The sequence below is a fragment of the Gopherus flavomarginatus genome, chromosome 20 (assembly GCF_025201925.1).
Source record: "Gopherus flavomarginatus isolate rGopFla2 chromosome 20, rGopFla2.mat.asm, whole genome shotgun sequence".
NCBI lineage: Eukaryota > Metazoa > Chordata > Testudines > Testudinidae > Gopherus > Gopherus flavomarginatus.
In genome coordinates, this window is record NC_066636.1 from 5266057 (window position 1) to 5293717 (window position 27661).

General features: G+C 54.2%; 2 protein-coding genes across 11 annotated transcripts; both read left to right on the forward strand.

Annotated features, from left to right (window-relative positions):
- The first annotated feature begins 37 nt into the window (after nucleotides 1–37).
- Nucleotides 38–9266, forward strand: LOC127038150 (membrane-spanning 4-domains subfamily A member 4A-like). 2 transcript variants are annotated; one of them, XM_050930608.1, is made up of 7 exons: nucleotides 38–1090; nucleotides 1548–1731; nucleotides 3389–3505; nucleotides 4199–4255; nucleotides 5019–5174; nucleotides 6446–6565; nucleotides 8844–9266. In XM_050930608.1, the coding sequence occupies exons 2-7, from the start codon at nucleotides 1606–1608 to the stop codon at nucleotides 8937–8939; spliced, it is 672 nt and encodes a 223-aa protein (XP_050786565.1). In that variant the 5' UTR covers nucleotides 38–1090; nucleotides 1548–1605; the 3' UTR covers nucleotides 8940–9266. The 2 variants fall into 2 exon arrangements, with proteins under 2 accessions (XP_050786565.1, XP_050786566.1); XM_050930609.1 differs by having other exon boundaries at nucleotides 5019–5165.
- Nucleotides 9267–15267: 6001 nt separating this feature from the next.
- LOC127038149 (membrane-spanning 4-domains subfamily A member 4D-like) lies at nucleotides 15268–27286 on the forward strand. 9 transcript variants are annotated; one of them, XM_050930603.1, is made up of 8 exons: nucleotides 15268–15569; nucleotides 17654–17788; nucleotides 18608–18766; nucleotides 20433–20552; nucleotides 23065–23121; nucleotides 25909–26043; nucleotides 26446–26565; nucleotides 26841–27286. In XM_050930603.1, the coding sequence occupies exons 3-8, from the start codon at nucleotides 18620–18622 to the stop codon at nucleotides 26955–26957; spliced, it is 696 nt and encodes a 231-aa protein (XP_050786560.1). In that variant the 5' UTR covers nucleotides 15268–15569; nucleotides 17654–17788; nucleotides 18608–18619; the 3' UTR covers nucleotides 26958–27286. The 9 variants fall into 9 exon arrangements, with proteins under 9 accessions (XP_050786560.1, XP_050786562.1, XP_050786564.1 ...); XM_050930605.1 differs by having other exon boundaries at nucleotides 17654–17745; XM_050930599.1 differs by having other exon boundaries at nucleotides 15269–15569; nucleotides 17654–17848.
- The last annotated feature ends 375 nt before the right edge of the window (nucleotides 27287–27661 follow it).

The following is a 27661-nucleotide window of genomic DNA, read 5'->3' on the forward strand; positions in this document are numbered from 1 at the left end:
GTGGGGGTAGGAGTCAGGACTCCTGGGTTCTATTCCCAGCTCTGGGAGGGGAGTGAGTCTAGTGGGTTGGAGCTGGAAGCCAGGACTCCTGGGTCCTATTCCCAGCTCTGGGAGGGGAGTGGGTTAGAGCAGGGGGAACTGGGAAGTAGAGGGTTAATATCATGAGGATTTCACTCACATCATCACTCCTGCAACAGAAGCGGACTCATCTGCACAAATTATCTCAGACTCATATTCCTGGGATTGTGTATACAGAGCACTGAGATGCAACCACATCTGGGGTGGGGCAGCCGGGGAACAGCTGCATGGGGACAGCTCACCTGACACTGGGATGCAGTTGCTGCTGGGGAACAGCCACACATATTGCCGCAGGGGGACAGCTCACCAAGACCTGGGATGCAGCCACCTCTGGGGTGGGGCAGCTGGGGAACAACCTCACATAACGGCACACAAGGCCGGCTCGCCTGGCACTGGGATGCAGCTGCCTCGGGGGCGTGGTCCCACAAATGCAACTGTTGTTTGTCAGCCCCCTGAAGACACTTAGCAGCCACCAAAAGACCAGCTGGGACTCCCCCCGAACAGGTTACCCAGGGAACCGTGTCACTGGAGGGTTTTAAGCCCAGGCTGGACACACCCTGTCAGGGCCGCTCAGGGGTCCCTTGGCTCTGACTTGGCTCTGGGCACCGGCCCTGAGGCCCCCTTGAGGTCCGCTCCAGCCCCACGTCTAGGAAACCTCCACGCATGACATGGCCCAAAGGGTGGAGCCGCCCGGGGAGCTCGGTGGCCTGGCTGCCATCACACCACATCGCCAGCAAGCTGGAGGCAGCGGCCGGACAGTTTCTCTCGGTAGCTCACCCGTGGCACCAGCTCGTCCCCAGCTCGCTGCTGGGCCGGGCATTTCTGCCAGGCTGGCCCAGAGGTTCCAGGGTCAAATCTGCCCCCACCCCAGCCTAGTGCCAGAGGCCACCGGCTCCCCTGCATGGGCCTCTCCCGCTTCCTCTCCCTTCCCTGGCTGGGTGCCTGGCCCAGCCACTTCCTGCCCAGGCAGCCAGCCCGAGCTGCGGAGCACCGGGGGTGCTAGGAGCCCAGGGCAAGTACAGCCGATCGTAGCAGGGGCACTGGGCAGTGGGGGAGAGGGGGCGCTCTCTGAGGTGCATCAGCCACAGAGCAGCTGGGGGGCTGCGAGCTTCGGGCTGGGGCAGACGGAGGCTGGGAGGATCACCATGTCTGATGCTCTCCCGCCACAGGCATGGGAGAGATTTACTAGCAAGGGGGGAGGCAGAGATGGGAGGGGAAAGGTTTCCTGTGAAAAACTGGCTCTGTGGACCACACCTCCCCCGTGCGCTAACCATCCCCCCTCCCAGAGCCATAGAGAGAACCCAGGAGTCCTGGCTTCCAGCCCTCCCTTCTCTAACCACTAGACCCAACTCCCCTCCCGGAGCCAGGGAGAGAAACCAGGTGTCCTGGATCTCAGTTGTTCTCATCCTGAATGTGAAACTCTTCGTTCTTTTCCTCTCCTTCTCTCTCTTTTCCTCTCCCTCCTTTAGTTGCTGTGACGGCTCCTGTCCGCACTGCGCAGGCTGGGAATAGGCACCCGCTGCCCTGATGGAGGCAGAGCCCTCCGGAGTCATCCTACTGACGCAGATCATACCTCAGCCCCACTCATCAGACTCCTCTGCCCCACTGCGGCCCCTGCAGAAGTTCTACCAGGGGGAGCCGCTGGCTCTGGGTGTGAGTCCAGTGTGGCCGGGGGCTGGCCTGCAGAGGGGAGCCAGAAGGACACAATGAGCCTTTCCGGCTCCTACTGCTGCCTGGGCCATTAACAGGAGGCAGCTGCTGCCCTTGCTGCTTGAAGTTGCCTGATTAGCTTGGATGGAAGATGCTCAGGCTTTTAGGTGCAGGGGGTCCTGTCCTTGGCCACAGGCTGTGATGTGTGGCTTTGGTATAGTGCTGTGGCCCTGAGGATCCCAAAATGCCTTAGAAATGTGGGTGGGGATGATTGTCTCTGTAATACAGAGAGAGAAACTGAGGCACAGAGCTAGGTGGGTGCCTGAGTGGAGACTTACAGAGAGTCAGGGTCAGGATGCACAAGACCTGACCCTGTGAGCATCCTCCTTCCCTATGAGAGCTGGAAATAGAAGCCAGGAGTCCTAGCTCCTCTGCTGTACCCCACTAGACCCCCCCAATCCCCTCCAGAGCTGGGGATGGAACCCAAGAGTCCTAATTCCCAGCTGTTTTCATTAGGAATGTTCCGCTTGGGAGCATGAGGCAATGACATTATTTTAATCCATTGCTTCCGTACTAAGGTGATGGGAAATATAGACGAAAACAAAAGTAGATGCTTATCTAAGTTGATTAGTTAGGTAGAGAGATTTACTAAATGCTTAATTCAGTGGTTTAATTGTAGAAGTACTGAATAACTGTAAAAAGAACTTCATAACCCTGTAGTAAGCACTGAGTTACCATCTAATGGGGAATGAATAACCATGTAGTAAGCACAGAGCATCTTTACAATAAGGACTGAGTATTAATGTAGTAAGAACTGAGTAACAATTTAGTTGAGTAAGGAAACAATTTAGAGTGAGTAAGGATATAGTAAGAACTGAGAAATAATGTAGTAAAGACCGGATAGCCATCTAGTAGGGAATGAGTAACCATGTAATAAGGACTGAGTAACCATCTGGTAGGGAATGAATAACCATGTAGTAAACACAGAGCATCTATACAATAAAGACTGAGTAAGGATGTACAGTAGTAAGAACTGAGTAGGCAGGACTGAGACGCCATCTAGTAAAGAATGATTAACCATGTAGTAAGGACTGAGTAACCAAGTAGTAAGGGCTGAATAGCCACACAGTAGAGACTAAGGCCCAGCTTTACAAAGGTGGCCAATGTTGCAGATAGGTGCAAGTAGGACTTACCAAGTCTTACACAGGTCAGGTGCCTGCAGCTCATGGAAGGTCAATAGGAGTTAGTCACTTAGCTCTGGCACTTTTGTCAAGCCCAAGAGGCACCTACCTGCATTCAGGTGCCTAAATACCTTTGGAAATCTTGGCCTAAGTAGATGTGTAGCCATATAATTATCATCCCTATCTCTTAGTAGCCTTTGTCATCCATCAATCTCAAAGTACTTTACAAATGAGGTATCGTGGGGAAACTGAGTCACGGGGCGAATAAGGGAATAAGGCCAGTGGCAGAGTCTCCTGAGGATCTGTCTTGAAGCTTTATCCTCTCAAGCCAAAATACAGAGACTCTGTGTAGTAGAGACTGTGTCACCGAGTGGTAGGGATGGAGTAACTGTGTAGTAGGGACTGAGTAACTGTGTAGTAAGTTCCCGAGAATGTAGCTCCTGGCCAGTAACATGTTATGCCCCATGGTGTCTTGGCAGATCACACAGATATTCACAGGCATTGTGCAGATAGCTTTCGGCATCATCCTGATCCTGGTGAATGAGCACAATCTAATGGCGATACAAATGAGGACTCCCTTTTGGACTGGGATCCTGGTAAGTCCTAGTGGTGGGGGCTTCGGGGTGTGTGTGTGTGTGTGTGTGAAAACAAGGAGGACATCATCTCCGAATCCTCAGTGTAGGGTGGTTTAGCCAGCCAGTGCCGTGCCCTGAACCCGGCTTCCCGGAGCATGGCCAATGGTCTTTGGAAGCCCAGCTGGCACTGCCGGGGTGGCGGGGTGGTGACTCAGGGAACTGGCCATGGGGCTAGGAGAGCCGGGGGTTGCCCGCTGACCTGCTGGGGGAGATCGCATGTCCCCTCTGTGAGTCCTTCGGAGTGGCCACTGGCTGTGTGTCTGTGCAAAGCCTCGACCTATCACAGAGGCTTCTTTGCCACCTGGATCCCTCCCCCATCTTCAGCTGAGTCCCTGCGGGGCATACAGAGCCTCTGGCATGGGGGGGAAGGGAAGAATGGGGGGCACCAGAACCCCCTGGCATGGAAGTGGGGGGCACATAATGCCCTTAGCATGGTGGGGAGGGAGTCTCTGGGATGTATAAAGAGCTTGAGAAATATGTGCTCCCTCCCCCAGTGTATTGATCCTCACTCTGCCTGTGAGGGAGGGAATGTCATTATACCTAATGCATGGAGGGGAAACTGAGGCACCAAGCAAGTGGGGGGGCACTGGCATAGTCTCACCTGTTGGGCAAAGAGTGGGCAGCAGCATTCACCCATTTCTGCTTTCCCCACAGTACATCATTTCGGGGATCATTTGTGTAGAAGCTGCCAAGAACCCCAAGATCTCACTGGTAAGGAACGAGGTTTTTGTCCCATTTCTTGAGCCAGTTGGAATATATTGGGGTTCCCCCCCAGGGAAAGTTAAATGAAACATGAACAATTTGGGGGGTGTGGGGGGGAATTCACTGCAAATTCCAATGGAAAATTTTGACTTTTTTCCCAACACTGAAAATTCACATCCCAAACCTGCCCAAACGGCTGAAAATTGAAACATTTTACCCCAAAACAGTAACAAAAGGAAGACTTTACAGCGGGAAATTGCCCAAAATTGAAAAATTTCAGCCCAAAACAGCCACCAAAAAATCCCCCCATCCCCAGTTTTTTCAGACTTAAACAGCAGTCCATCCCAAACAGCTGAAAACAGCCAATTGGCTGCCAACATTTACCCAAGAAAGAGAGCAAATTTGTAGCTGGAAGCTGCTAAAAAGTGCAGGGAAAATGAAAAATATCTACTTAAAATTGCCCCAAAGCCCAAAACGTCACCACTGAAAACTGCTGCGAATGGCTGAAAGCTGCCTGTTTCGGGCTGAAGATTGTAACAAGGAATGGAAGAAGAGCTCTGGAGATCTTTCCCCAGCGGAAGCTGGGACCTCACCCGCCTTGTCTCGCTAGACGCTAAAACCTTCAACGACCTACTGTACCATGGAGGCTGGGCACAGGCCGAGGGCGTCTGGAGGGGTGCAGGATTCAAGGGTGGGAGGGCCCCTGTGGGAGGGATGCAGGTGTGGGAGGTGTGGGGTGTGTGGACGACATAGCTGATGCCTCCTCTCCCAGATGCGGGGCCTGCTGGCTATGAATATCCTCAGCGCCATAGTGGCCGGAGTGGGCATCATCTTCTATTTGCTCTCCTTTGCCTTCTACTACCCGTACGGAAACTGCCAGTGGATCGAGTCGTCCAAGTCCTGCGCGCCGACCTCCCAAGTGCCCACGGTGAGTCCGGCTGCTCCCTGGGCCTGCCCAGCTCTGCCCCGCGAAGCTGGGGGCACTGGTGCTGTCCATGACCCTCTTGGTTAGGGCCATGGCCCAGGAGTTGAGAGCCATTAGGGGGCGCCATGCTGCAGAGTGAGGCAGGGGAGCGGGAGGCTCAGCAGGGGGCGCTGTGCTGCGGGGAGCAGGGGGCTCAGCAGGGGGTGCCATGCTATGGGGAGTGGGAGGCTCAGCAGGGGGCACCGTGCTGAGGGGAGTGGGGCAGGGGGCTGAGCAGGGGGCGCCGTGCTGTGGAGAGCAGGAGGCTCAGCAGGGGGCGCTGTGCTGTGGGGAGCGGGAGGCTCAGCAGGGGGCGCTGTGCTGTGGGGAGCGGGAGGCTCAGCAGGGGGTGCCGTGCTGCGGGGAGCAGCGGGGCTCAGCAGAGGATGCTGTGCTGTGGGGAGCGGGAGGCTCAGCAGGGGGCGCTGTGCTGTGGGGAGCGGGAGGCTCAGCAGGGGGCGCTGTGCTGAGGGGAGCGAGGCAGGGGACTCAGCAGAGGGCGCTGTGCTGCAGGGAGCAGGGGGCTCAGCAGGGGGCGCTGTGCTGTGGGGAGTGGGAGGCTCAGCAGGGGGCGCTGTGCTGTGGGGAGCGGGAGGCTCAGCAGGGGGTGCCGTGCTGCGGGGAGCGGGAGGCTCAGCAGGGGGCGCTGTGCTGAGGGGAGCGAGGCAGGGGACTCAGCAGAGGGCGCTGTGCTGCAGGGAGCAGGGGGCTCAGCAGGGGGCGCTGTGCTGTGGGGAGTGGGAGGCTCAGCAGGGGGCGCCGTGCTGCGGGGAGCAGGGGGCTCAGCACGGGGCACTGTGCAGTGGAGAGCGGGAGGCTCAGCAGGGGGCGCTGTGCTGTGGAGAGCGGGAGGCTCAGCAGGGGGCGCTGTGCTGTGGGGAGCGGGAGGCTCAGCAGGGGGTGCTGTGCAGTGGAGAGCGGGAGGCTCAGCAGGGGGCGCTGTGCTGTGGGGAGCGGGAGGCTCAGCAGGGGGCACTGTGCTGTGGGGAGCGGGAGGCTCAGCAGGGGGCGCTGTGCTGTGGGGAGCAGGAGGCTCAGCAGGGGGCACCGTGCTGCGGGGAGCAGGGGGCTCAGCATGGGGCACTGTGCAGTGGAGAGCGGGAGGCTCAGCAGGGGGCGCTGTGCTGTGAGGAGTGGGAGGCTCAGCAGGGGGCACCGTGCTGCGGGGAGCAGGGGGCGCAGCAGGGGGAACTGTGTGTATTGTCAGTCAGTCCCTTGTGACTCTCCCTGGCCAGGATACCATGTTCGGGGTGGCCATGATTCTCTTCATCTTCACCATCCTGGAGTTTTGCGTCTCCATCTCCAGTGCTGCTTTCGGGTGCAAAACACTCTGCCGGGACAGCTACAGTGACATGGTGACAGCCTCTGTGCAAGGGGATGGGGGGCTGGGAGCCAGGACTCCTGGGTTCTATCCCAGGCTCAGAGAAGGGAGTGGAGTCTAGAGGTTAAAGCCAGGAGTGAGGACTCCTGGGTTCTATCCCTGAGTATGTGAAAAATTTGACATAGAATATCAGGGTTGGAAGGGACCTCAGGAGGTATCTAGTCCAACCCCCTGCTCAAAGCAGGACCAATCCCCAACTAAATCATCCCAGCCAGCAGGGCCGTCCTTAGGATTTATGGGGCCCTAGGCAGTATTATTAAACTGGTGCCCCTGTGCCGGCTGGCAGCCCAAGCTCACAGCCTGGTGGGGGAGGGGGAGGAGGGACTTGACAGCAAAGGATAATGAGATGCCCAGCCTGCCTCATGGTGGCGGAGAGTCACAGTTCCCCGCAGAGACTTCCATGCACTCTCCCTCATGCAGAATGGACATGAAGAAAGTACCTAATTAAAAGCACTAAAATTTGGGAATAAAAAATGTCAGTCACAGGTTTTTTGATATGCCCTGAAGTTTGTCAGAGATTTATTTGCAAAAACTTCATAGTAAGGGTGAGTCAGCTGTCCTGCTGAATACAACATTACATATAATGGAATACATGATGCAGCTCTTCTCTGTTTTACATTTTCTTCATCAGTATTTCTAAGTTGAATTTATATTTTAAATGTACTCAAATCTTAAGCCAGCATTCCAGATTACTACATATTTAACTCGCTGAAACAAAGACATTCTTTTAAATTAATCAGAGAGGTTTAGTGTGTTCATAACAATGTTCATTGCTTTTAGAAAAAGGGAACAGTAATTTACTTTGTGTGATCTCCATAACAAGAGACATGGTTATGAAATTTCACCAACTTTAAAAAAATATGTTTCCAAAGATTTTAGGTATAACAAGGATTTTGTCTTACTAAGGTACTGATTTTGCTGGAGGGTTCTTTTAAAACTAGTTTGTCGGATAGTCAGAAGTAAAGAAAGGGAACTCTTTGTCCAGCTATCTGGAAGGGAAGGACTGTTGTCCCTTTAAGGGCTCTCTTCAGTGGGGAGTGGGGGGAGAGGTGGTGAAGGGATGGACAGAAAGGACAGGAAGACTTGGAAGCACTTTTTTTTTAACTATAGTAATTAAAATGTGTATTTTAGATAAGGGAGGTCTTTTGAAGGATTTATTTAAAAAACTATGTGTGAAGATCCACACATTTAAGGCTAAAGATGATTGTGCATCTAAAACTCTATGCAAGCATTTTTTAGAAATGTGATTTTATAATCTTCACCAGCTCACTAATGAAATATTTTTAAAGCAAATTTTAAACTAAGGTCCTGTAGACTGACATGTTCTGTGTAAATATTACATTAATGCACAACTGTTTTTGTCAGTAAAGTCAGAAACTGACAGTATAAAATTTATTTGGGCATAAGCTTTCGTGGACATCTGATGAAATGTGTTCTAGTCCACAAAAGCTTATGCCCAAATAATTTTTTAGTCTTTGAGGTGACACAAGGACTCGTCCTTGTTTTTGCTGATACAGACTAACAGGACTACCACTCTGAAACCTGTCAGTATATACCTTGGGGTTGGCAAATGCCTGTTAAATGGCTTTATTACCCCTTGAATGTCTCTTTAACAGTTTCAATGTTGTGCTAATAGGTCTGGCAGGCTGGAGGTTTTTTCACTTTTAACTACTAGATTCCCTCCCAAGGAAGACTCACCAGGCTAGAGCAGCCATCTGTGGGAGCCTGCAGGAAGGGTCAGAACAGGGATAGGAAAATAAGAGGGTGGACACTAAGACCCAGTGGTACCCCAAATTTTCAGGTGCCCTACGCAGCTGCCTATGTTGCCTATGCCTAAGGACGGCCCTGCCAGCCAGGGCTTTGTCAAGCCTAACCTTAAAAACCTCTAAGGAAGGAGATTCCACCACCTCCCTAGGTAACCCAGTCCAGTGCTTCACCACCCTCCTAGGGAAACAGTGTTTCCCAATTTCCAACCTAGACCTCTCCCACAGCAACTTGAGACAATTGCTCCTTGTTCTGTCAACACATCTTCTTTTTAGGTCAGTTGACAGATGTAGGAACCTCCCCCTGCCCCCATACTTCCCTAGGGAAGTTAGTCCATGAACAATTTGTGTCTGTGCACTGCCCTATAGGGCTGCATGGGAATGTGGGTGGAAGGAGGGAGGAGTAGGGGGTACAGGGGAATGTGGGGGGCAGGGGAGTGGCTGTCCCTAGGACTGTCCCTCATGCTCTCCTCTTGTCTCTCCCTCCAGTCTGTGGTGATTTATCAGAACATGGGGCCCCCAGCTGCCCTCGCCAATGACCCCCCCAAAGCCCCACCCCCTTACCAGGATACCCAGACCCCCTGAGCCGTGCCCTATGCCAGCTGCTGGCCAACCCCAACCATGGTGAGCTGCTGCTGGCCCGTCAGTGGCCCCCAGGGGGCAGCGCAGCATCTTGGCCAGAACCGTGGATAGTGACAACCGGGACTTGCTCTGAAAGGTGCCATCTACACTAATGGTGTGACAGCTTCCTTCTGCGGATTGAAAGAGATAGCGCGAGACTACAGCGTGGCAAATTACAGCTTCTTTCCTTCTTTCTTTCTTCTCCCCTGCTGACAGGATCTGATTCCTCTCTGCTGCACATTTGCCCCTGATCTCCCCACACCCAATAAACGTGTTTCATATGAACAACCAGCCCCAGTTTCCGCCTCACTTATTTATCAGGATCCCCTGACTTGGTGAAGGGAGAGGGGCAGCCCAGGCATGGCCCTGGCATTGTAGGCACTGCCAAAATGCTGGACCTGGGGTGGGCACCTGAGAACAGGTGAACTCCGTGCTTGGCACACACCCGCGGTGCTGAGATAAAGGCAGCGAGCTGAGAAGAAGTGAGCTCGGTGCATGGCACAGGCCTGTGCTACGTACGTTTAGAGCTCTAAATCTGGTACAATTTGAGCGAGGGGTTCCCGAGAGGCACCCCTCCCCCAAGAAAACAGCTTTCCTTAAGGTTAGCAGATTCTCCCCATTCTCTTTGCATGCAGGCAGGGGTCAAGCCAGGGGTCGGCTCCTGCCCCGAGTGGGCTCAGGTGCTCGCCATTTGCCCCGGCTAGTGTGTGGCACCAACTTGCCCCTCAAGGAAGCAACGCTGAGCACGGGGTTCACCGAAGAGCCTGCCCCTGGGACGGGGGCGTGGCTACCGGGCACGTGCCAAAGGAACGATGCGGAGCCGGTGGAGCTAGCGTGCCCAGGTGGGCAGCCAGCCGGGCTGAGCTCCCCGATCTGGTGGAGGTTAAAGGAGCATGTTATGGGCATGAAACCTGAGCCAGCCCCAGGCGCTGGGAGTTCAAATACAGGCATGGCGTGAAATCGGGGGGTGGGGGAGTAAACCTGGTGCTGAGCTGTACGGTGTTAAAGGCGGGAAGGGGGGATTTGGGCACAGTGGTAAATCGGGAAGGGCTCAAAGGAACTTGGAGAAGGGAGTGAACATTAGAAGGGGGGAGTGGAGGTGGTTATGGGGAGGGGGCTGGGTGGAAGGGGACAGGATTTAAGAGGGATCAGAGGATGGGGTGGGGATTATGGTGACACTTCTCTGTCGTAGTTCTGCAAAAGTGGCGGGGGCGGGGCAGGCTCGAGTGGTTAGAGCAAGGGGGCCAGGACTCCTGGGTTCTCTTCCAGCTCTGGGAGTGGAGTGGAGTGGGGTTGAATGGTTAGAGCAGGAGGCAAGGAGATGGACGTTAATTGCAGGGAAAATCTTCCCCTCCCACCAAGTGCTTCCCCTGGAGGGAACTGTTGAGAACAAGCTGTTCTCTGCCTGGGGCGGGAAGTGCCTGGCCTGGAGCCAGGCCCAGGGAGGAAGAGGAGCTAATGAGAGTGGGGAATGGGGATCCGGGCCCTGGAGGGTTAATATTGAGCAATGGTTTAGCAATGACTCCCTCTGCCAGTAACTGTGACCCTGGAGCTGTGCTGAGCCCCCTGCAGCGCGATGTCCCCCGCCCCACTCCCTGCAGCGCGATGTCCCCTGCCCCACTCCCCGCAGCACAGTGCCCCCCATCCCACTCCCCACAGCACAGTGCCCCCTGCAGCGCGATGTCCCCTGCCCCACTCCCTGCAGCACAGTGCTCCCTGCCCCACTCCCTGCAGCGCGATGTCCCCTGCCCCACTCCCTGCAGCACAGTGCTCCCCGCCCCACTCCCTGCAGCGCGATGTCCCCTGCCCCACTCCCCGCAGTACAGCACCCTCGCCCCACTCCCCGCAGCACAGTGCCCCCCATCCCACTCCCCACAGCACAGTGCCCCCTGCAGCACGATGTCCCCTGCCCCACTCCCTGCAGCACAGTGCTCCCCGCCCCACTCCCTGCAGCGCGATGTCCCCTGCCCCACTCCCCGCAGTACAGCACCCTCGCCCCACTCCCTGCAGCACGGTGCCCCCTGCTGAGCCCCTTGCCCCACTCCCCACAGGACGACATGCCCTAGCTGCGCCCTCCTCCATGGTCACAGTTACTGGCAGAAGGCATCATTGCTAAATCATTGCTCAATATTAACCCTTCAGGGGCCAGACCCCGGCCTGTGTCTGTCACACCATAGGGCCAGTTCCTTGGCTCCCCACATCCCCTACCCTTCTTAGTTCCTTTTCCTCCCCTGGCCAGGCTCCAGGCCCAGACGCTTCCTGCCCCAGGCTGAGAACAGCTCATGCTGCGCAGGCCCCTCCAGAGCAGCGAGGGCTCAGGGAGCTGGGGCCCATCTCTGTGGGGACCCAGGCATCAGGTGACACTCCAGGACAGGACAAGAAGCAATGGGCTTAAATTGCAGCAAGGGAGGTTTAGGTTGGACATTAGGAAAAAGTTCCTAACTGTCAGGGTGGTTAAACACTGGAATAAATTGCCCAGGGAGGCTGTGGAATCTCCAGCACTGGGGGTTTTAAAGAGCAAATTAGACAAACGCCGGTCAGGCCTGGTCAGGCTGTTACAGTCCTGCTGTGAGTGCAGGGGACTGGACCAGATGGCACATCGAGGTCCCTTCCAGTCCTAAACTTTTAGAATCACTGAACAAAGCAACAAACCCCCCAAGAGAGTCTAATCAGCTCCTCCCTTAAACATTAAAGACGATAAAGTCATTGCAGAGAAACTAAATGGATTCTTTGCTTCAGTCTTCACGGCTGAGGATGTTAGGGAGATTCCCAGACCTGAGCTGGCTTTTGTAGGTGACGGATCTGAGGAACTGTCACAGACTGAAGTGTCACTAGAGGAGGTTTTGACATTAATTAATAAACTTAACAGTAATAGGTCACCGGGACCAGATGGCATTCACCCAAGAGTTCTGAAAGAACTCACATGTGAAGTTGCGGAACTATTAACTAAGGTTTGTAACCTGTCCTTTAAATCAGCTTCGGTACCCAATGACTGGAAGTTAGCTAATGTAACGCCAATATTTAAAAAGGGCTCTATAGGTGATCCCGGCAATTACAGACCAGTAAGTCTAACGTCGGTACCAGGCAAATTAGTTGAAACAACAGTTAAGAATAAAATTGTCAGACACATAGAAAAACATAAACTGTTGAGCAATAGTCAACATGGTTTCTGTAAAGAGAAATCGTATCTTACTAATCTATTAGAGTTCTTTGTAGGGGTCAACAAACATGTGGACAAGGGGGATCCGGTGGACATAGTGTACTTAGATTTCCAGAAAGCCTTTGACAAGGTCCCTCACCAAAGGCTCTTACGTAAATTAAGCTGTCATGGGATAAAAGGGAAGGTCCTTTCATGAACTGAGACCTGGTTAAAAGACAGGGAACAAAGGGTAGGAATGAATGGTAAATTCTCAGAATGGAGAGGGGTAACTAGTGGTGTTCCCCTAGGGTCAGTCCTCGGACCAATCCTATTCAATTTACTCATAAAGGATCTGGAGAAAGGGGTAAACAGTGAGGTGGCAAAGTTTGCAGATGATACTAAACTACTCAAGATAGTTAAGACCAAAGCAGATTGTGAAGAACTTCAAAAAGAACTCACAAAACTAAGTGATTGGGCAACAAAATGGCAAACGAAATTTTATGTGGATAAATGTAAAGCAATGCACATTGGAAAAAATAACCCCAACCATACATACAATATGATGGGGGCTAATTTAGCTACAACGAGTCAGGAAAAAGATCTTGGCGTCATCATGGATAGTTCTTTGAAGATGTCCATGCAGTGCGTAGAGGCGGTCAAAAAAGCAAACAGGATGTTAGGAATCATTAAAAAGGGGATAGAGAATAAGACTGAGAATATATTATTGCCCTTATATAAATCCATGATACACCCACATCTCGAATACTGTGTACAGATGTGGTCTCCTCACCTCAAAAAAGATATTCTAGCACTAGAAAAGGTTCAGAAAAGGGCAACTAAAATGATTAGGGGTTTGGAACAGGTCCCATATGAGGACAGATTAAAGAGGCTAGGCCTCTTCAGCTTGGAAAAGAGGAGACTAAGGGGGGATATGATAGAGGTATATAAAATCATGAGTGATGTGGAGAAAGTGGATAAGAAAAAGTTATTTACTTATTCCCATAATACAAGAACTAGGGGTCATCAAATGAAATTAATAGGCAGCAGGTTTAAAACAAATAAAAGGAAGTTCTTTTTCATGCAGCACACAGTCAACTTGTGGAACTCCTTGCCTGAGGAGGTTGTGAAGGCTAGGACTATAACAATGTTTAAAAGGGAACTGGATAAATTCATGGTGGTTAAGTCCATAAATGGCTATTAGCCAGGAAGGGTAAAGAATGCTGTCCCTAGCCTCTGTTTGTCAGAGGATGGAGATGGATGGCAGGAGAGAGATCACTTAATCATTACCTGTTAGGTTCACTCCCTCTGGGGCACCTGGCATTGGCCACTGTCGGTGGACAGATACTGGGCTAGATGGACCTTTGGTCTGACCCAGTACGGCCGTTCTTATGTTCTTATGTTATTGCAGAGAGAGGATGTGACGAACTGAGAATGTTCTTAATGTTTTCTCTGAGTACTGTGTTGGTGCCTCAGTGTCCCCATGGCAGTTCTTAAGTATCTGGCAGAGCAAAGGGCCAGTGCACCTAAATGCCTGGCACTCTGTCTCTTAGCAACTGATGGCCTGGGCCCCTCCTCTGCAAAGGTGCCAGCTGAAGGTGTTGGAGACAAAGGGATCAGGTGACCTCCTGGCCCGGGAAAGGGGCTGAGCAGAGAGGAGGGGCTGGGAGGGGTTGTTAGTCTGGAGCTGGCTGAGGGTAGACGTGGGGGTCTGGCTCACTGACCCCCAGAATGGACCCGGCCGAGGGGTCCGGTTCTCTGTACCTACAAGCTCTGTTTTAGACCCTGCTCCTGTCATCGAATAAACCTCTGTTTTACTGGCTGGCTGAGAGTCACGTCTGACTGCAAAGTGGGGGTGCAGAACCCGGTGGCTTCCCCAGGACCCCGCTGGGGTGGACTCGCTGTGGGAAGCGCACGGAGGGGCAGAGGATGCTAAATGCTCCAAGGAGAGACCCAGGAGGTGAAGACGTGTGAGCTTCTTGCCCTGCACAAGTCTGCTCCAAGGGAGAGGAGACTCCCCAAAGTCCTGCCTGGCTTGGTGGGGAGGAGTTCCGGAGCATCGCCCGGTGACTCCGTGACAGAGGGTCAGCTAGTATCTGAGACCTGGGCTACACTACAGAGTTAGGTTGATGGACGGCAGCTTACGTTGCCTTGCCTCTGTTCAGGTCTACGCGCCAACAGGGCTTCCACTGACGTGAGTCGCCAGCTACGCCGACCCAATAACGCCACTTCTGCGAGAGGCGGAGCACTGAGGCGGGTGTAGTTAGGGCGACACAGTGGCTGTGAAGACACTGTTACAAACATCGCCTGGAGGCTGTCAGCCCTGAATGGGCCTCACAGCCAGAGCCCTGCCATCGGGACTGACAGCTGGAGCCTGGCCAGGCTGAGAGCTGGAGCCCTGCTGCTGTCCCCAGTGAGGGATGGGGGCTAGGAGAGCTGGGGCTTGCCCCCAGAGCTACCACTGGCCCGCTGGGCAAGCTGGCGTGTCCCCTCTGTGAGACCTCGGGGTGGCCACTGGGTGTATGTCTGTGCAGGGCCCCGACCTATCACAGGGGCTTCTCCGGCCACCATCCCCGCAGCAACTGGGTCCCTTCCCATTGTCAAGAGGTCTGGTGAAGTGAGACCTGACACACCGCTCAGTGGCTTGTCCTTGTCCGTCCGTCTGTGTGGGTGTTACAGGATATGGTTTGAACTCCGCATCTGATCAGCCCCAAACTGTCAGGGAACGGACCAGGCAGAAACCTGTCGATTTCGGGGGCACCAGAAAAACAGAAAGGAAAAATGGTGAGGGACACTAGAGCCACTGGCATGGGGAAAGAGTGGGGGGATCTGGTGCATGGAGGAGGGGGGCACACAGATAGATCCCCTTGCTAACCTGTTCTAGCGCTCAGTTCCCCTTAGAGTTAGAAAGTTGGACCTAAAATCCACCCTCAGTCTCACCTGCTGGGGATTAACCATCACTTCTCCTCCTATCTTCGCTGGACAAGAACAGCTTACCCCCGGCTGTGTCAGAACAGCCCTGGCCCTATTTAAGGACTGTCATCAGGGCCCTGCTTTGGGGGTTGAGAAATCTGCACTTTCCAACAGCAAAACATCCCTCTGGAAAACCTCCCGTCAGCTCTGGATAGAAGCCCAACGCTCAGCCTGCACCACAGCTCGGTGTCTCCAGCCCTTCTTTTGGGCAGGGGGAAGGAAATGATTAGTCTCAAGAGGTCCTGCTGGTGAGCAGCGTATTGCCTGCAGCCTGCTGACAGGAGCCATTGTGCACCAGGCAAAGAGGCGCAGGGGAACTGAGACACTGTCCAGCCCCCGGCCTGCCTTTTCTTACTTCGGCTCCAATCAGGGCAGCGATCGTTTCTGGAGCTTCCCAGGAGGGGCCCCTTGTTTACGGGATGGGGTCCAAGCTCAGCTCTTTCCTGATGGAGTGAGAGCCAGCTGCAGAGCCGGATGGATAGAGGGTGAGCCGGAGGCAGGATGGGATTGGGGAAGGGGATTTGCCCTGGCTGGGTCTCTCCGGGGGGCTGGCGGTTAGTGGAGGGGTCAGGGATTGCTGCTACGGGGCAGGCGGAGCTGGGAGTTCAGAGGCACGAGGGACCTGCATACAGCACACACGCTGATATACACACACACACACTCAACTTCCCTATTAACAGACACACATGTTGCCCCTTCTGACCTCAGCGGCTAGTCTAAGTAGGGGCCTCGGGGACACCCCAGGTGGAGGCAGAAATCGGGGCTAGCCAGGGATTGGCTGTGACACAGGTTTGTTTATTTGCAAGCAGTGTATAAAGTCCTGTGCCTCTGCACCCAAATCAAACAGTTGCTCAGCTTATAGCGCCCCCAGGCTCCACAGCTGGCACCAGACCTGAAAGGTCCCACTCCAGCTTTTTCCAGGGCCACATTGTGCAGACAGGGACCCGCTTGGCTTTTCTAGCCTCTGCTTCTGCCTCTCTCTGGTCTTGGCTTGCTTTGCACTTCAATATTAGGCTGACCTAGCTACAGCACTCAGGGCTGTGGAAAATTCCAGGCCAGGAGCTCTGGCGCTCGGTCGACCTCACCCCTGGTGTGGACACTGCTAGGCCCATGTTAGGATTCTCCTGCTGACCTACCTACCACAGGATTCAATACAGCGATGGAAACCCCCATCACTGACTTTGGAAGGGCCTGCGGCTGTAGACACCGCTTATGTGTGAGCTTAGTGTCTGGGTGTTCTCGCACCCAGCCCTGCCCAAAACAATACTCAGCCCAAAAACTGTGTGTGTGTGTGTGTGTGTGACACACCTTTTGTCTTTTTTGGGGATTATATTTGCAGCTATGTTAATGGGAGGGTGAGTTCACACCTATCAACCTGACCAGGATTTTAACCCAAATTATAGAGGTTTCATCCAACTCATCACTCTCACACACACACACATACACAACAATGGACACAAACACACAGTCACACCCCCGCCACACTCACATAGACATGCACATTCACACAAACACACTTAGAGACAGACATGCACAACAGAAACACACATTCACACTCTGTCTCTCTCACACACAACCTCTCTCACACACACCCACTGAAGTACACTTACAGATACATCAAGCTGGCAACCACAGAGATGCAACGTGGACACATGGACAGTTCCATGCACAGAAAGTCATGTGCACACTGACATGGACAGATGGACACTCCCATCAGACAGTCAGACACATAGAGAGTCAAATACACACACAGAGACATGGACAGTCCCCCTCCTCACCCTCAGTCAGACACATAGAGAGTCATATGGATATATGGACAGATGGACAGTTCCACCAGACAGTCAGACACACAGAGAGTCACGTGCACATATGAACAGTCCCACCCACAGACACACACAACCACACACACATCTTAGTCCATGGTGGAAGCTTACTGGCTCAGAACCTGGGCTCCTTACTGGGGCTCTGGATCTGGGTATAACCACAGTGTTTTGGGGGATCCCTCCAGTCTGTATCAGCCCTGGCCTGTGCATCTCTCCTGACTCCCAGGTCCTCTCCCCTTTCTAGACCAGCTCCCCTTCCTGTCATGGCCATCTCCACTGGGGTCCCTGCTGAGCCCCTACAGCACGGCCTACTGGGGGTTTATCTCCTGCCCACTCCGGCTCCAGGTGGGGCTGCTAGTCAGGGCATGTCTCTAGCTCTGTTTTCACTCATCTCCGCTCAGTTCTTGGGACCCCTCAGCAGGGGCTCTGCTCTTTACTAGGCAAGAAAAATGGCACAACACTCCATGCTCAGCCAGACCCAAGCTCAGCCCTGCCTCTCAAACCTTCTCTATACCCAGCCCAGTGGGTTCTTCACTACCATGGAGGTTTCCAGTGGAACCCAGCCTGGGCCACGGGGGGAAGTTGAGAGACACACTGGACTCCACAGCTTCCCCAGCTGCTCACTGAAGTGATGCCAATGTGGAGGGGTAGAGCTAGGGTGATGATAACATGACCTGGGAGGAGGTGGTGTGGGTGGGAAATCCAATTGAGTTATAAATGGATCATTACCCCATTCCTCCTGGCAGAAAAAGAAGACCTTGAATTTTCCCTACACTTTGATTAGATTGAGACTCTTCCCAGACTGCGCCTCACTGAATCCTCCTTCACTGAGAAGCTGGTTTGTGCGGCTCTGGAATTCTGCTGTGATGCTGGTGTGAGAGGTGGGATACTAGTGTTAGCCAGGGGATACTGGTGTGAGCAGTGGGATATTGGTAATCAAGGTGAGATATTGATGTGAGAGGCAGGAAAATGGTGTGAGTGATGGGAAACTGGCATCAGTCATGGGATATTGGTGTTAGCTGTGGGATATTGGTAAACGAGGTGAGATACTGCTGTGAGAGGTGGGAAATTATTGTGAAAGGTGGGATACTGGGGTCAGTCATGGGATATTGGTGTCAGTCGTCGGATACCAGGGTTAGCTGCGGGATACTGGTTTGAGAGCCATGAAACAGATCTGACGTGGGACACTGGGGTCAGTGGTGTGAAAGGAGCAAGACTGGTGTTAATACAGGTGTCAGTGGTGGGAGAGAAGTGGGATACTGGTATGAATGGTGAGAAACTGGTGTTTGCAGTGGGATCTTGGTGTCAGTGGTGGGATACTGGGATGAGAAGTGGGAAACTGCTTTTAGAAATGGGATATCAGTGTCAGACAAAGTAACAATTATCCTATTGCTCCACTGCCACATAGGGGGAAGGGGCAGGTTCATGGGGCACAGACCATGGGAGCCATTTTTTATTCAGTAACGCCCCCTGCTGTGGGTGAAAGTGATGGCGATATTAAAGGGGTTAATTAAGGTGATATTAACATGCCGGTGATTGGGCACCGCAAGGAAAATCCTGACCTGTATCTCCCCCAGATAGGGCAAGAGGTGATGCAGATGAGCTGAGGGTGGGGGTTATCCGTTATCCCGGGGGAGCGGGGGTGTCTTTTACCTCCCCAATGCCCTGCCGGCACAAAGAAATCCCAGCTGTTATCTCAGCAGGGTTCTGCTATGGACACTACCGTGACAGCCAGCTCAGCCGGCCCCATCACCATCACCAACAGGTTCATCACCCAGCCCCACACGGCCAGTGCTGCCAACCCAGCCAAACCGCGGCCCCTGGAGAAGTTCTACAAGGGGGAGCCGCTGGCCCTGGGGGTGAGTATCCTGTAGACTAAAAGGGATAACTGCTTTCGGGAGGCTTCCCCAACCACCTGGGACAATCAGCCAATGAGAGCTTGTTCTGATGATGTTGTGGTTTGAAGGTGGTGTCCCATTGACTGGGGGAGGGATTCTAGAGGCCAATTCCCTCCAGTGCTTAGGATACACTGGGTGGGTGTTTACATGACCCAGCCCTGTCCTCTTGCTGCCCCCACGTTTGCCCGGACGCGAGTGTCATGCCAGGGAGGAGCCTGGCCCAGTTACCCCAGAAACGCCAGCATCGTTCTTGCAGAGAGGGCAGCCGGCTGGGGCCAGCGTAATCCCCTGACAGCGGGCGCCTAGTCCTCCTGTACCTGCCAGACCATGGGTCGCTGCCCCTGAGCTCAGGCAGTGCCGGTGCGTCCCCCTGACCATTGCTTTCTAAGCCCAGAGCCCCCCAGGCCAAGCACCTGCATCCAGCCTGTCTGTATTTCAGCATGTCTGACTTCCCTGGTGGGAGCCATGGGATGGTTCACAGGGACTGTGGCTTCTTCTGGGATTATAATTCCGCAAATTTTGTGATGATAAACCATAGAAACATTAAATTTGCCTCCCTCATGTCCCAGATCAGACCCATGGGCTCATCCAGCCTGGTATCCCCTCCCCTTCCTGCCAACATAACTCAGATCCATGGGCTCATCCAGCCTGGTATCCCCTCCCCTCCCTGCCAACATAACTCAGATCCACAGGCTCATCCAGCCTGGTATCCCCTCCCCTTCCTGCCAGCATAACTCAGATCCACGGGCCCATCCAGCCTGATATCCTTCCCCCTCCCTGCTGACCTGGATCAGACTGATGGGCACTTCTAGCCCAGTATCCTTCCCAACTCTCCCTGCTGTGTCAGATCTGACCCATGGATCTACTTACCCTTTCCCTACCATAAACACCTAGTGTACCCCTTGGGCATCTCCCTCAATCTTGCTCTGTGCCTCAGTTTCCCTACCTGTACAATAGTGATAACAGCACATTTCTGCCTCCCAGGGGAGTTGGGATGGGGAGGATCAATGCATTAAAGACTAAGACTATGAGAGGCTATGGTGATGGCAAGGCCATCCCTAGGGGGGGCAGTGCAGGACCCGGGACATCAGTGCCAAGTTTCTAATCTGCCGGGAGGTGCTGCCCCCTTGCCCTGCCCATGCCCCGCCTCCATTCCACCCCTCTCTCCAAGGCTCCACCCCGCCTCTTCTCCTTCCCTGCCCAGTTCCACCCCCTCCCACAAGCATGCTGCGTCCTCCCCTCCCTCCCCTCCCTCCCAGCGCCTCCTGATGCTGCAAAAATCATCTGATACATGGCAGGTGATAGGCATGGATTGCCAGGGCCCACCGGCGGGCAGGAGGTGCTAGGGGAAGGGAGAGGTTCTGGTAGAGGGGGCTCCTCCTCGTCCCCCCTGCCCGCTTGCTGCTCGCCTCCCCATTCGCCTGCTCATCCCGTTCACCCACCTGCCTCCCGCCTAACCTCCCCACCCGAGCGGGACCCCAATCTGCCATACCCAAGGGACGGCTCTGGATGATGGGCACCAGGTAAATACCCAAGACAGAGGGACCTGTTAAGAGCACCAAGGGGAAAGCGACCCCTAGCGAGCTTGGGGTGCAGTGATGAAATTCTTGGCTTCACTTCCCGGTAGATTACCCAGATCGTAGTTGGAGCTGTGCAGCTTGCTGTCGGGGTGGTGATGGCTATGGTCAGCTCCGATTTGTGGATATTGGCATTGAGTCTGCACGTCCCGATATGGAGCGGGTTGCTGGTAAGTCTCCACCCCACCCTGCCCTCTGCCATTGGGTCACATGTAGGAGCAGGGAAGGATTGGAGCACGCTCAGTGCAGACAGACCCTTTGGAGATTCTAGCTGCCAAAGTCTAACACATCTCCACGGAGCATGTGCAAATGGAAATTTTTCAAATGCTTATAATTTGGAAAAGCAAAAGGCACATCCCTGTCCTCAGGGTGACCTCCTCCCCCACCACATTTCCAGGCCCTGCTCCAAAGCATGCAGGCACTAGAGCTTCTTAATGAAATGGTTGTAAGAATTATTTTTACCATGGGCAAGACAACATACTTTCTCCAGCCTCATTCTCAGCAATGGCTGAATGATTTCCATTGAAATATATCCCCAAAATTGAGCCTGCAACAGGCTGAGAATGGGAAATTTCAGCCCTAATAATTAATGCTTGGCAAAGTTATCAGCACCTGAAAGTAGGGTCTTATAATGGGATGTGTTGGGCAACCTTACTGCTAGGCGGCGCTAGCAGCAGACCCTACAATAGGATATGTGGGGCTCTAATCACACCAGGCGACTTGCCAGGGCACAGGAGACAATTATACAGACGTGCAGGGTCAGGCTGTGGGTGGCTCAGCACAGATGTTGGTTCCCATTTGATCACCAGCCTTTACCCTGTCTCCTGCTGGACTACCTCTCCCAGGCTCACCCTCGTCTAGTACTTCCCAGCATGCACAGCACCTATCCACCCCTGCTGTGCTCCATGACTGCAAGACGCAGGCACAACTCTGCTTCTAACCCAGGGGTCGGCAACCTTTCAGAAGCAGTGTGCCGAGCCTTCATTTATTCACTCTAATTTAAGGTTTCGTGTGCCGGTCATACATTTTAACGTTTTTTTAGAAGGTCTCTCTCTATAGTCTATATATTATATAACTAAACTAGTGTTGTATTGTAAAATTGAACAGGGTTTTCAAAATGTTTAAGAAGCTTCATTTAAAATGAAATTAACACGTTGGTCTTACGCTGCCGGCCCGCTCAGCCCGCTGCTGGTCTGAGGTTCTGTTCACCTAGGCTGGCAGCGGGCTGAGCGGGGCCTGCGGCCAGGACCCCGGCTGGCAAGGGTCCATCAGCCAGAACCCCAGACCAGCAGTGGGCTGTGCGGGGCTGGCGGCCAAGCCAGAGGGCTGGGGGCAGAGGGTTGGAGTCAGGGCTGGGGGCTGGGTATGTGGGAGGGTGTAGGTCTCAGGGCAGAGGGGGGGCTGGGAATGGGTGGGGGTGCCAGAGTCAGGGCTAGGGTTTTGGATGGGGCGGGATGAAGGAGTCAAGCAGAGGGCCGGGTATGTATGAGGGAGGTACAGGGCTCAGGGCAGGGGTCTGCGGGCGGTGCGGGGCTCAGGGAAGAGGGCGTGTGAGGTGGTCAGGGGTCAGGGGAGAGTGCTGGGTGACTGCCTCCCTAAAAACTCTCAACCCTGCTGCTCCTTGTCCCCTGACTACCCCCTCCTGGGACCCCTGCCCCCCAGGACCCCACCCCCTATCTAAGCCTCCCTGTTCCTTGTTCCCAGACTGGACTCTACCTCCTACCTGTCCCCTGACTTCCCTGATCCTTGTCCACACCCCCATCCCCAACCAGACCCCCGGGACTCCCATGCCTATCCAACTACTCCCCACCCCCTGACAGCACCCCCAGAACTCCTGACCCATCCGACCCCCCCACTCCCTGCCTGCCCTAACCCCTTTCCACACCCCTGCCTCCTGACAGGACCCCCAGAACTCCCAACTCATCCAACCTCCCCCAGCTCCTTGTCCCCTGCCCACCCCCTTCAGAGACCCTCCACCCTAACTTTCCCCCCGAGACCCTCCTTGCTCTCGGTCCCCTGACTGCCCTGACCCCTATTCACTCCCTGCCACCTCACAAACCCCAGGACTCCCATGCCCCATCCAACCCCCCCTGCCCCTAATTGCCCCCCCGGGATCTCCCCCCATCCAACCCTCCCTGCTCCCTGTCCCCTGACTCTCCCCACCCCTTATCCAACCCCCCCAGCCCTGGGCCCCTTACCATGAGGCTCCACCCAGAGCTAGATACTCTGCTTCCCGGGAGCGCCCCGCCCCGCCCCGCTCCGCCCCTCCGGCTGAGCAGGGAGCGTGTTTGCCTCCCCGCGGAGCCAAACGCTGCCCTCGGGATCGCACAGCCCCACCCCCCAGAGCTCTGCACATGGCAGCAGGGCTCCAGGGGAGGGGCCGGCAGCTTGCTGCGCTCGGCCCCGCGCTCCAGCCCGGGAGCGCGGACCCCGCGGCTTGCCGTGCCGGGAGAGTGGGGCCATTTGCCCACCCCGTGCGCACAGCTATGCTTCTGCTCCCTGCGCACACGGGGGAAGTGGAGGGCAGAGGAGAGCGAGCCGAGCTGGGCGGGATTTTTAGTGGCACGCTGGATTCCCAGCAGACTCCAGCGTGCCATTAAAAATTGGCTCGCGTGCCATCTTTGGCACGCGTGCCATAGGTTGCTGACCCCTGTTCTAACCCTTTCTCTCTCCCCCTCACAGTACATCATCTCGGGGGCCCTCTCAGTGGCGGCTGCAAAGAATCCCAACATACCACTGGTACAAACTGATGCCTCAATTTCCTTCCTATCTATCTATCTATCCCCACACAGCCCCTCTATCTATCTATGTTGGGGGGAGGGATAGCTCAGTGGCTTGAGCACTAGCTTGCTAAACCCAGGGTTGTGAGTTCAATCTTTGAGGGGGCCACTTAGGAATCTGGGGTGAAAATCTGTGTGGGAATTAGTCCCCCTTTGAGCAGGGGGTTAGACGAGATCCCTTCCAACCCTTGTATTCTATTATCTATCCCCACACGCCTCCTCTATCTATGATAGGTTAGATCACAGAACCCCCTCTGGGAGCTGCCACTTGATATGCCAAGACTACTGCTTTCCCTGCCAGCTCAGGACCCCAGCACCCTGTCCTGCTGAGCCAGACACTCCTGTCTGCTCCAACAAAGATCCAGGGTCTGAATTACTTGCCCCAAAGCTGCAGGTTTACCTGAAAGCAGCTCACAGAAGCGTTCCTGTCTTTAACACTCAGGGCTTGTCTACATCAGAAAGTTGCAGCGCTGGTGAGGGAGTTACAGCGCTGCAACTTAGGAGGTGTACACATCTGCAGGGCACCACCAGCGCTGCAACTCCCTGTTTGCAGCGCTGGCCGTACTCCCGTTTTGTCTCGGGTGTAGAGGATCCAGCGCTGGTGATCCAGCGCTGGTAATCAAGTATAGACACTTACCAGCGCTTTTCTTGACCTCCGTGGAATAAGCAGGTATCCCAGCATACCTGAGGAAGCCTCTGGTAATCAAGCAGGTCTCCTTCCCCGGTTTGCTCTCGCGTTCCCCGAACCCCGAGCAAGCAGGTCTCCTTCCCTGCGGTTTGCAGGGGGGTTCCGGGAACGCGAGAGCAAACCGCGGCGAAGCTGGTCTCCTTCCCCGGTTTGCTCTCGCGTTCCCCGAACCCCGAGCAAGCAGGTCTCCTTCCCTGCGGTTTGCAGGGGGGTTCCGGGAACGCGAGAGCAAACCGCGGCGAAGCTGGTCTCCTTTCCCGGTTTGCTCTCGCGTTTCCCGAACCCCCGAGCAAGCAGGTCTCCTTCCCTGCGGTTTGCTGGGTGGTTCGGCGAACGCGAGAGCAAACCGGGGAAGGAGACCAGCTTCGCCGCGGTTTGCTCTCGCGTTCGCCGAACCACCCTGCAAACCGCAGGGAAGGAGACCAGCTTGTTTGGGGAACACGAGAGCAAACCGCGGCGAAGCTGGTCTCCTTTCCCGATTTGCTCTCGCGTTCGCCGAACCACCCTGCAAACCGCAGGGAAGGAGACCTGCTTGCTCGGGAGTTCGGGGAACGAGAGAGCAAACCGGGAAAGGAGACCAGCTTCCCCGCGGTTTGCTCTCGCGTTCCCCGAACCTCCCTTGAAGCCGCCCAACAGCGCTGCAGTGTGGCCACATCTAACACCACTTGCAGCGCTGGTTGCTGTAAGTGTGGCCACTCTGCAGCGCTGGCCCTATACAGCTGTACTAATACAGCTGTAACAACCAGCGCTGCAAAATTTTAGATGTAGACATGGCCTCAGATGGCCTGCTCCAAATGGGGTCTAAACCCAAATAAATCCATTTTATCCTGTATAAGCTTTATACAGGGTAAACGCATAAATTGTTAGCCCTCTATAACACAGATAGAGAGACATGCACAGCTGTTTGCTCCCCCAGGTATTAACACATACTCTGAGTTAATTAATAAGTAATTTTGTTAACTACAGAAAGTAGGATTTAAGTGGCTCCAAGTAGTAACAGACAGAACAAAGTAAGTCACCAAGCAAAATAAAATAAAATGCACAAATCTATGTCTAATCAAACTGAATACAGATAAGATCCTCCCCAGTTCCAGAATGCTCCCTTTTACAGGCAAATCTCCTTTTAGCCTGGGCCCAGCAGTCACTCACACCCCTGCACACTGGCCTTTGTTCCAGTTTCTTTTAAGCATCCTGGGGGGTGGAGATGCTCTCTCTTTAGCCAGCTGAAGACCCTGTGGAGGGATCTCCCAGGGGTTTAAATAGACTTTCTCTTGTGAGTGGAGGCCCTCTCCTCACCCCTATGCAAAGTCCAGCTGCAAGATGGAGTTTAGGACTCACCTGGGCAAGTCACATGTCCATGCATGACTCAGTTTTTACCGGTAGCATCCATTGTTTACATGATACCTTGAACCTCCTCAAAAAGACTTCTTTTGTGGATTGGAGCCTTCCAAGATCCATCGTCCTTTAAGTGTTTCTTGATTAGGTACTTAACTTCAACATTCCTTTCTCCAGGAACTGACCAAATGCTCTACTAAGGTTATTTAGAAACCAAGCCAGTACACAACCAACATTCATAACTTTGAATACAAAAATGATACATGCATGCAAATAGGATTAATACATTCAGTAGATCATAACCTTTATGGAGATATGTACCTGGCATATGTAGCATAAAACATATTCTAAGCATATTTCCATAAAGTCTTATGGGAGGTACCATCTAATCTATCTATCTATCTATCTATCTATCTATCTTATACCCACAATCACTCGTTCTTTCCAAAGTGGTTGGAATTATTTGAATTGTACCTCAATCCAGTGTCGCGATTTGCCCCTAAATGTTCCTGTCTGAGCAAGGGTTTGGCCATTAGGCTGCACTGCTACAGCAATGGGAGTTAACATTGTGATCCCAGTAATGACATGTCATCGTGTGGGCTCTCCCCACAGCCAGGGTGGGGGTGTCTTCCCCGAGAGGGGCTGGGCTCCATGCCACGTTGCCCGTGTGTGTCCAGCTGGGCTCTCAGTGCACACCTCTCTCCACCCCCGTCTCCCATCCAGGTGAAAGGCAGCCTAGGAATGAACATCATCAGTTCGGTGCTGGCTGGATGTGCCATGATCCTGTATCTGATCAGCTTGACAGAATCCTGGTATCAGAGCAGGTGTTACTGGTACCCAGAGAAGTGCATCACTTATGTGAGTACTTGGTATCGCAGCATGAGGGCAGCGCTGCCAATGCATCCATCCCCCTGCTCCCACGGGGACCAACCTGCCTCCCATGGCCAACCCTAGGGACTGCCTTGCCCAGCTGGCAGGGAATGGGTCATGGGGCCTTTCCCCTTCAAGGGTGCTGGCTCTGATCCAGCCCCAAGGCAAGGGACTGGCTGTCTCGGGGCAGGGGGCAGGAAATGCACGGGCAGAGTGGGGGGTGTGGCTGGCTTGGGGGTGCGGGGAATGGGAGATGGGGCCTTTTCCCTTATGGGGATGCTGGCTTTGATCCAGCCAAGGGTGGGCACTGGCTGGCTTACGGGGCGAGGTTGAGGGAATGGGACATGGGGACTTTGCCCCGTAGGGAATTCAACAGTTTCCCATTGGCAGAAGGTAACCGTGGCCTGCATCACGGTTCTGCTCCTGTTCACCTTCCTGGAATTCTTTGTCTCCATCTCCACTGCGGCCTTTGGGTGCAAAACCACCTGCAGGAACAGCTACAGCGAAGTGGTAATGATGTGTCACCATGGGGCGTGTATTAATGACAGAGACGGTGGAGGGGAGAGGGGTCAAGTGGTGGGAGCCAGGACACCTGGGTTCAATTTCCATCTTGGGGATGGGAGTGGGATCTAGTGGACTGAAGTGTGTGTGTTTGTGGGGCTGGGGGGGAGACTGGGAGCTAGGACTCCAGGGTTCTATACTGGGAGCACATCACTGGGGTGCTGCTGGGCTGAGAGGCACACTTGAGTCCTATCCTGATAGGTTGTCCTCACCTTTTCCTGCAGTCTGTGGTCATTTACCAGAACGTGGTGCCTCCAGATGATCCAACTACTGCCACCAGCATCCACACTGATGCTGTTGCCTGCACTTCTCCCCCTTACAAGGACCTCGCCACCCCATGAGCTGTTCCCTAGGGCAGCCACTGCCTGGATCACCAGCTCCCTACATACCGTGCCCATCTGTGCCTTACTGGAGACCAAAGCAGCAGAGTGGGAACTGGTCATAGCTCCTCACTCCTGACACTGAGCCTGCTGACCCCCATGCACTGATCACACTGCCGATGGCGAGAGACATGTCCCTAGAGCTGCCTGACCCACAACATCACACAATCTATCTGCCGGTCTCCTGGCCCTTTCCGTCCTACCCCTGTGGATGGGATTTCAGCTCCAGGTCCCACACTTTATAACATGTCCAGGCTGCCTCCAATAAAACCTTTTTCTCTAATCATCCAGCCCTGATTTCCTTCGCTCCTGTGTTCAGTGGGATCCCCTGATCCTAAGCCCCAGCCTGTTGGGGGGATTATCTGGACTGTCCCTGATGCCCCCCACTAACAGGGCCACTGTGCACTGGGGCCCAGGATGAGGTGCCTGGAGAGTGATGGGGAGGACAGCAGGAGGTTGGATGGCAGAGGTGACTGTGAGAGCAGCTTTGGTGGGGGCTGTTGGAGAGAGACAGAACATGCAACAGAAAGAGAGAGAAATTACCATCCTGGCTCCCACCCTCCCTGCTCCAACCCACAATGATTCTTCCCCATTCCCCTCTCAGGTCCCTCCACCCTTCAGTGACCTGGGACCTCCCCTGCAAGAGAACTCAGCAGGATGGTTCC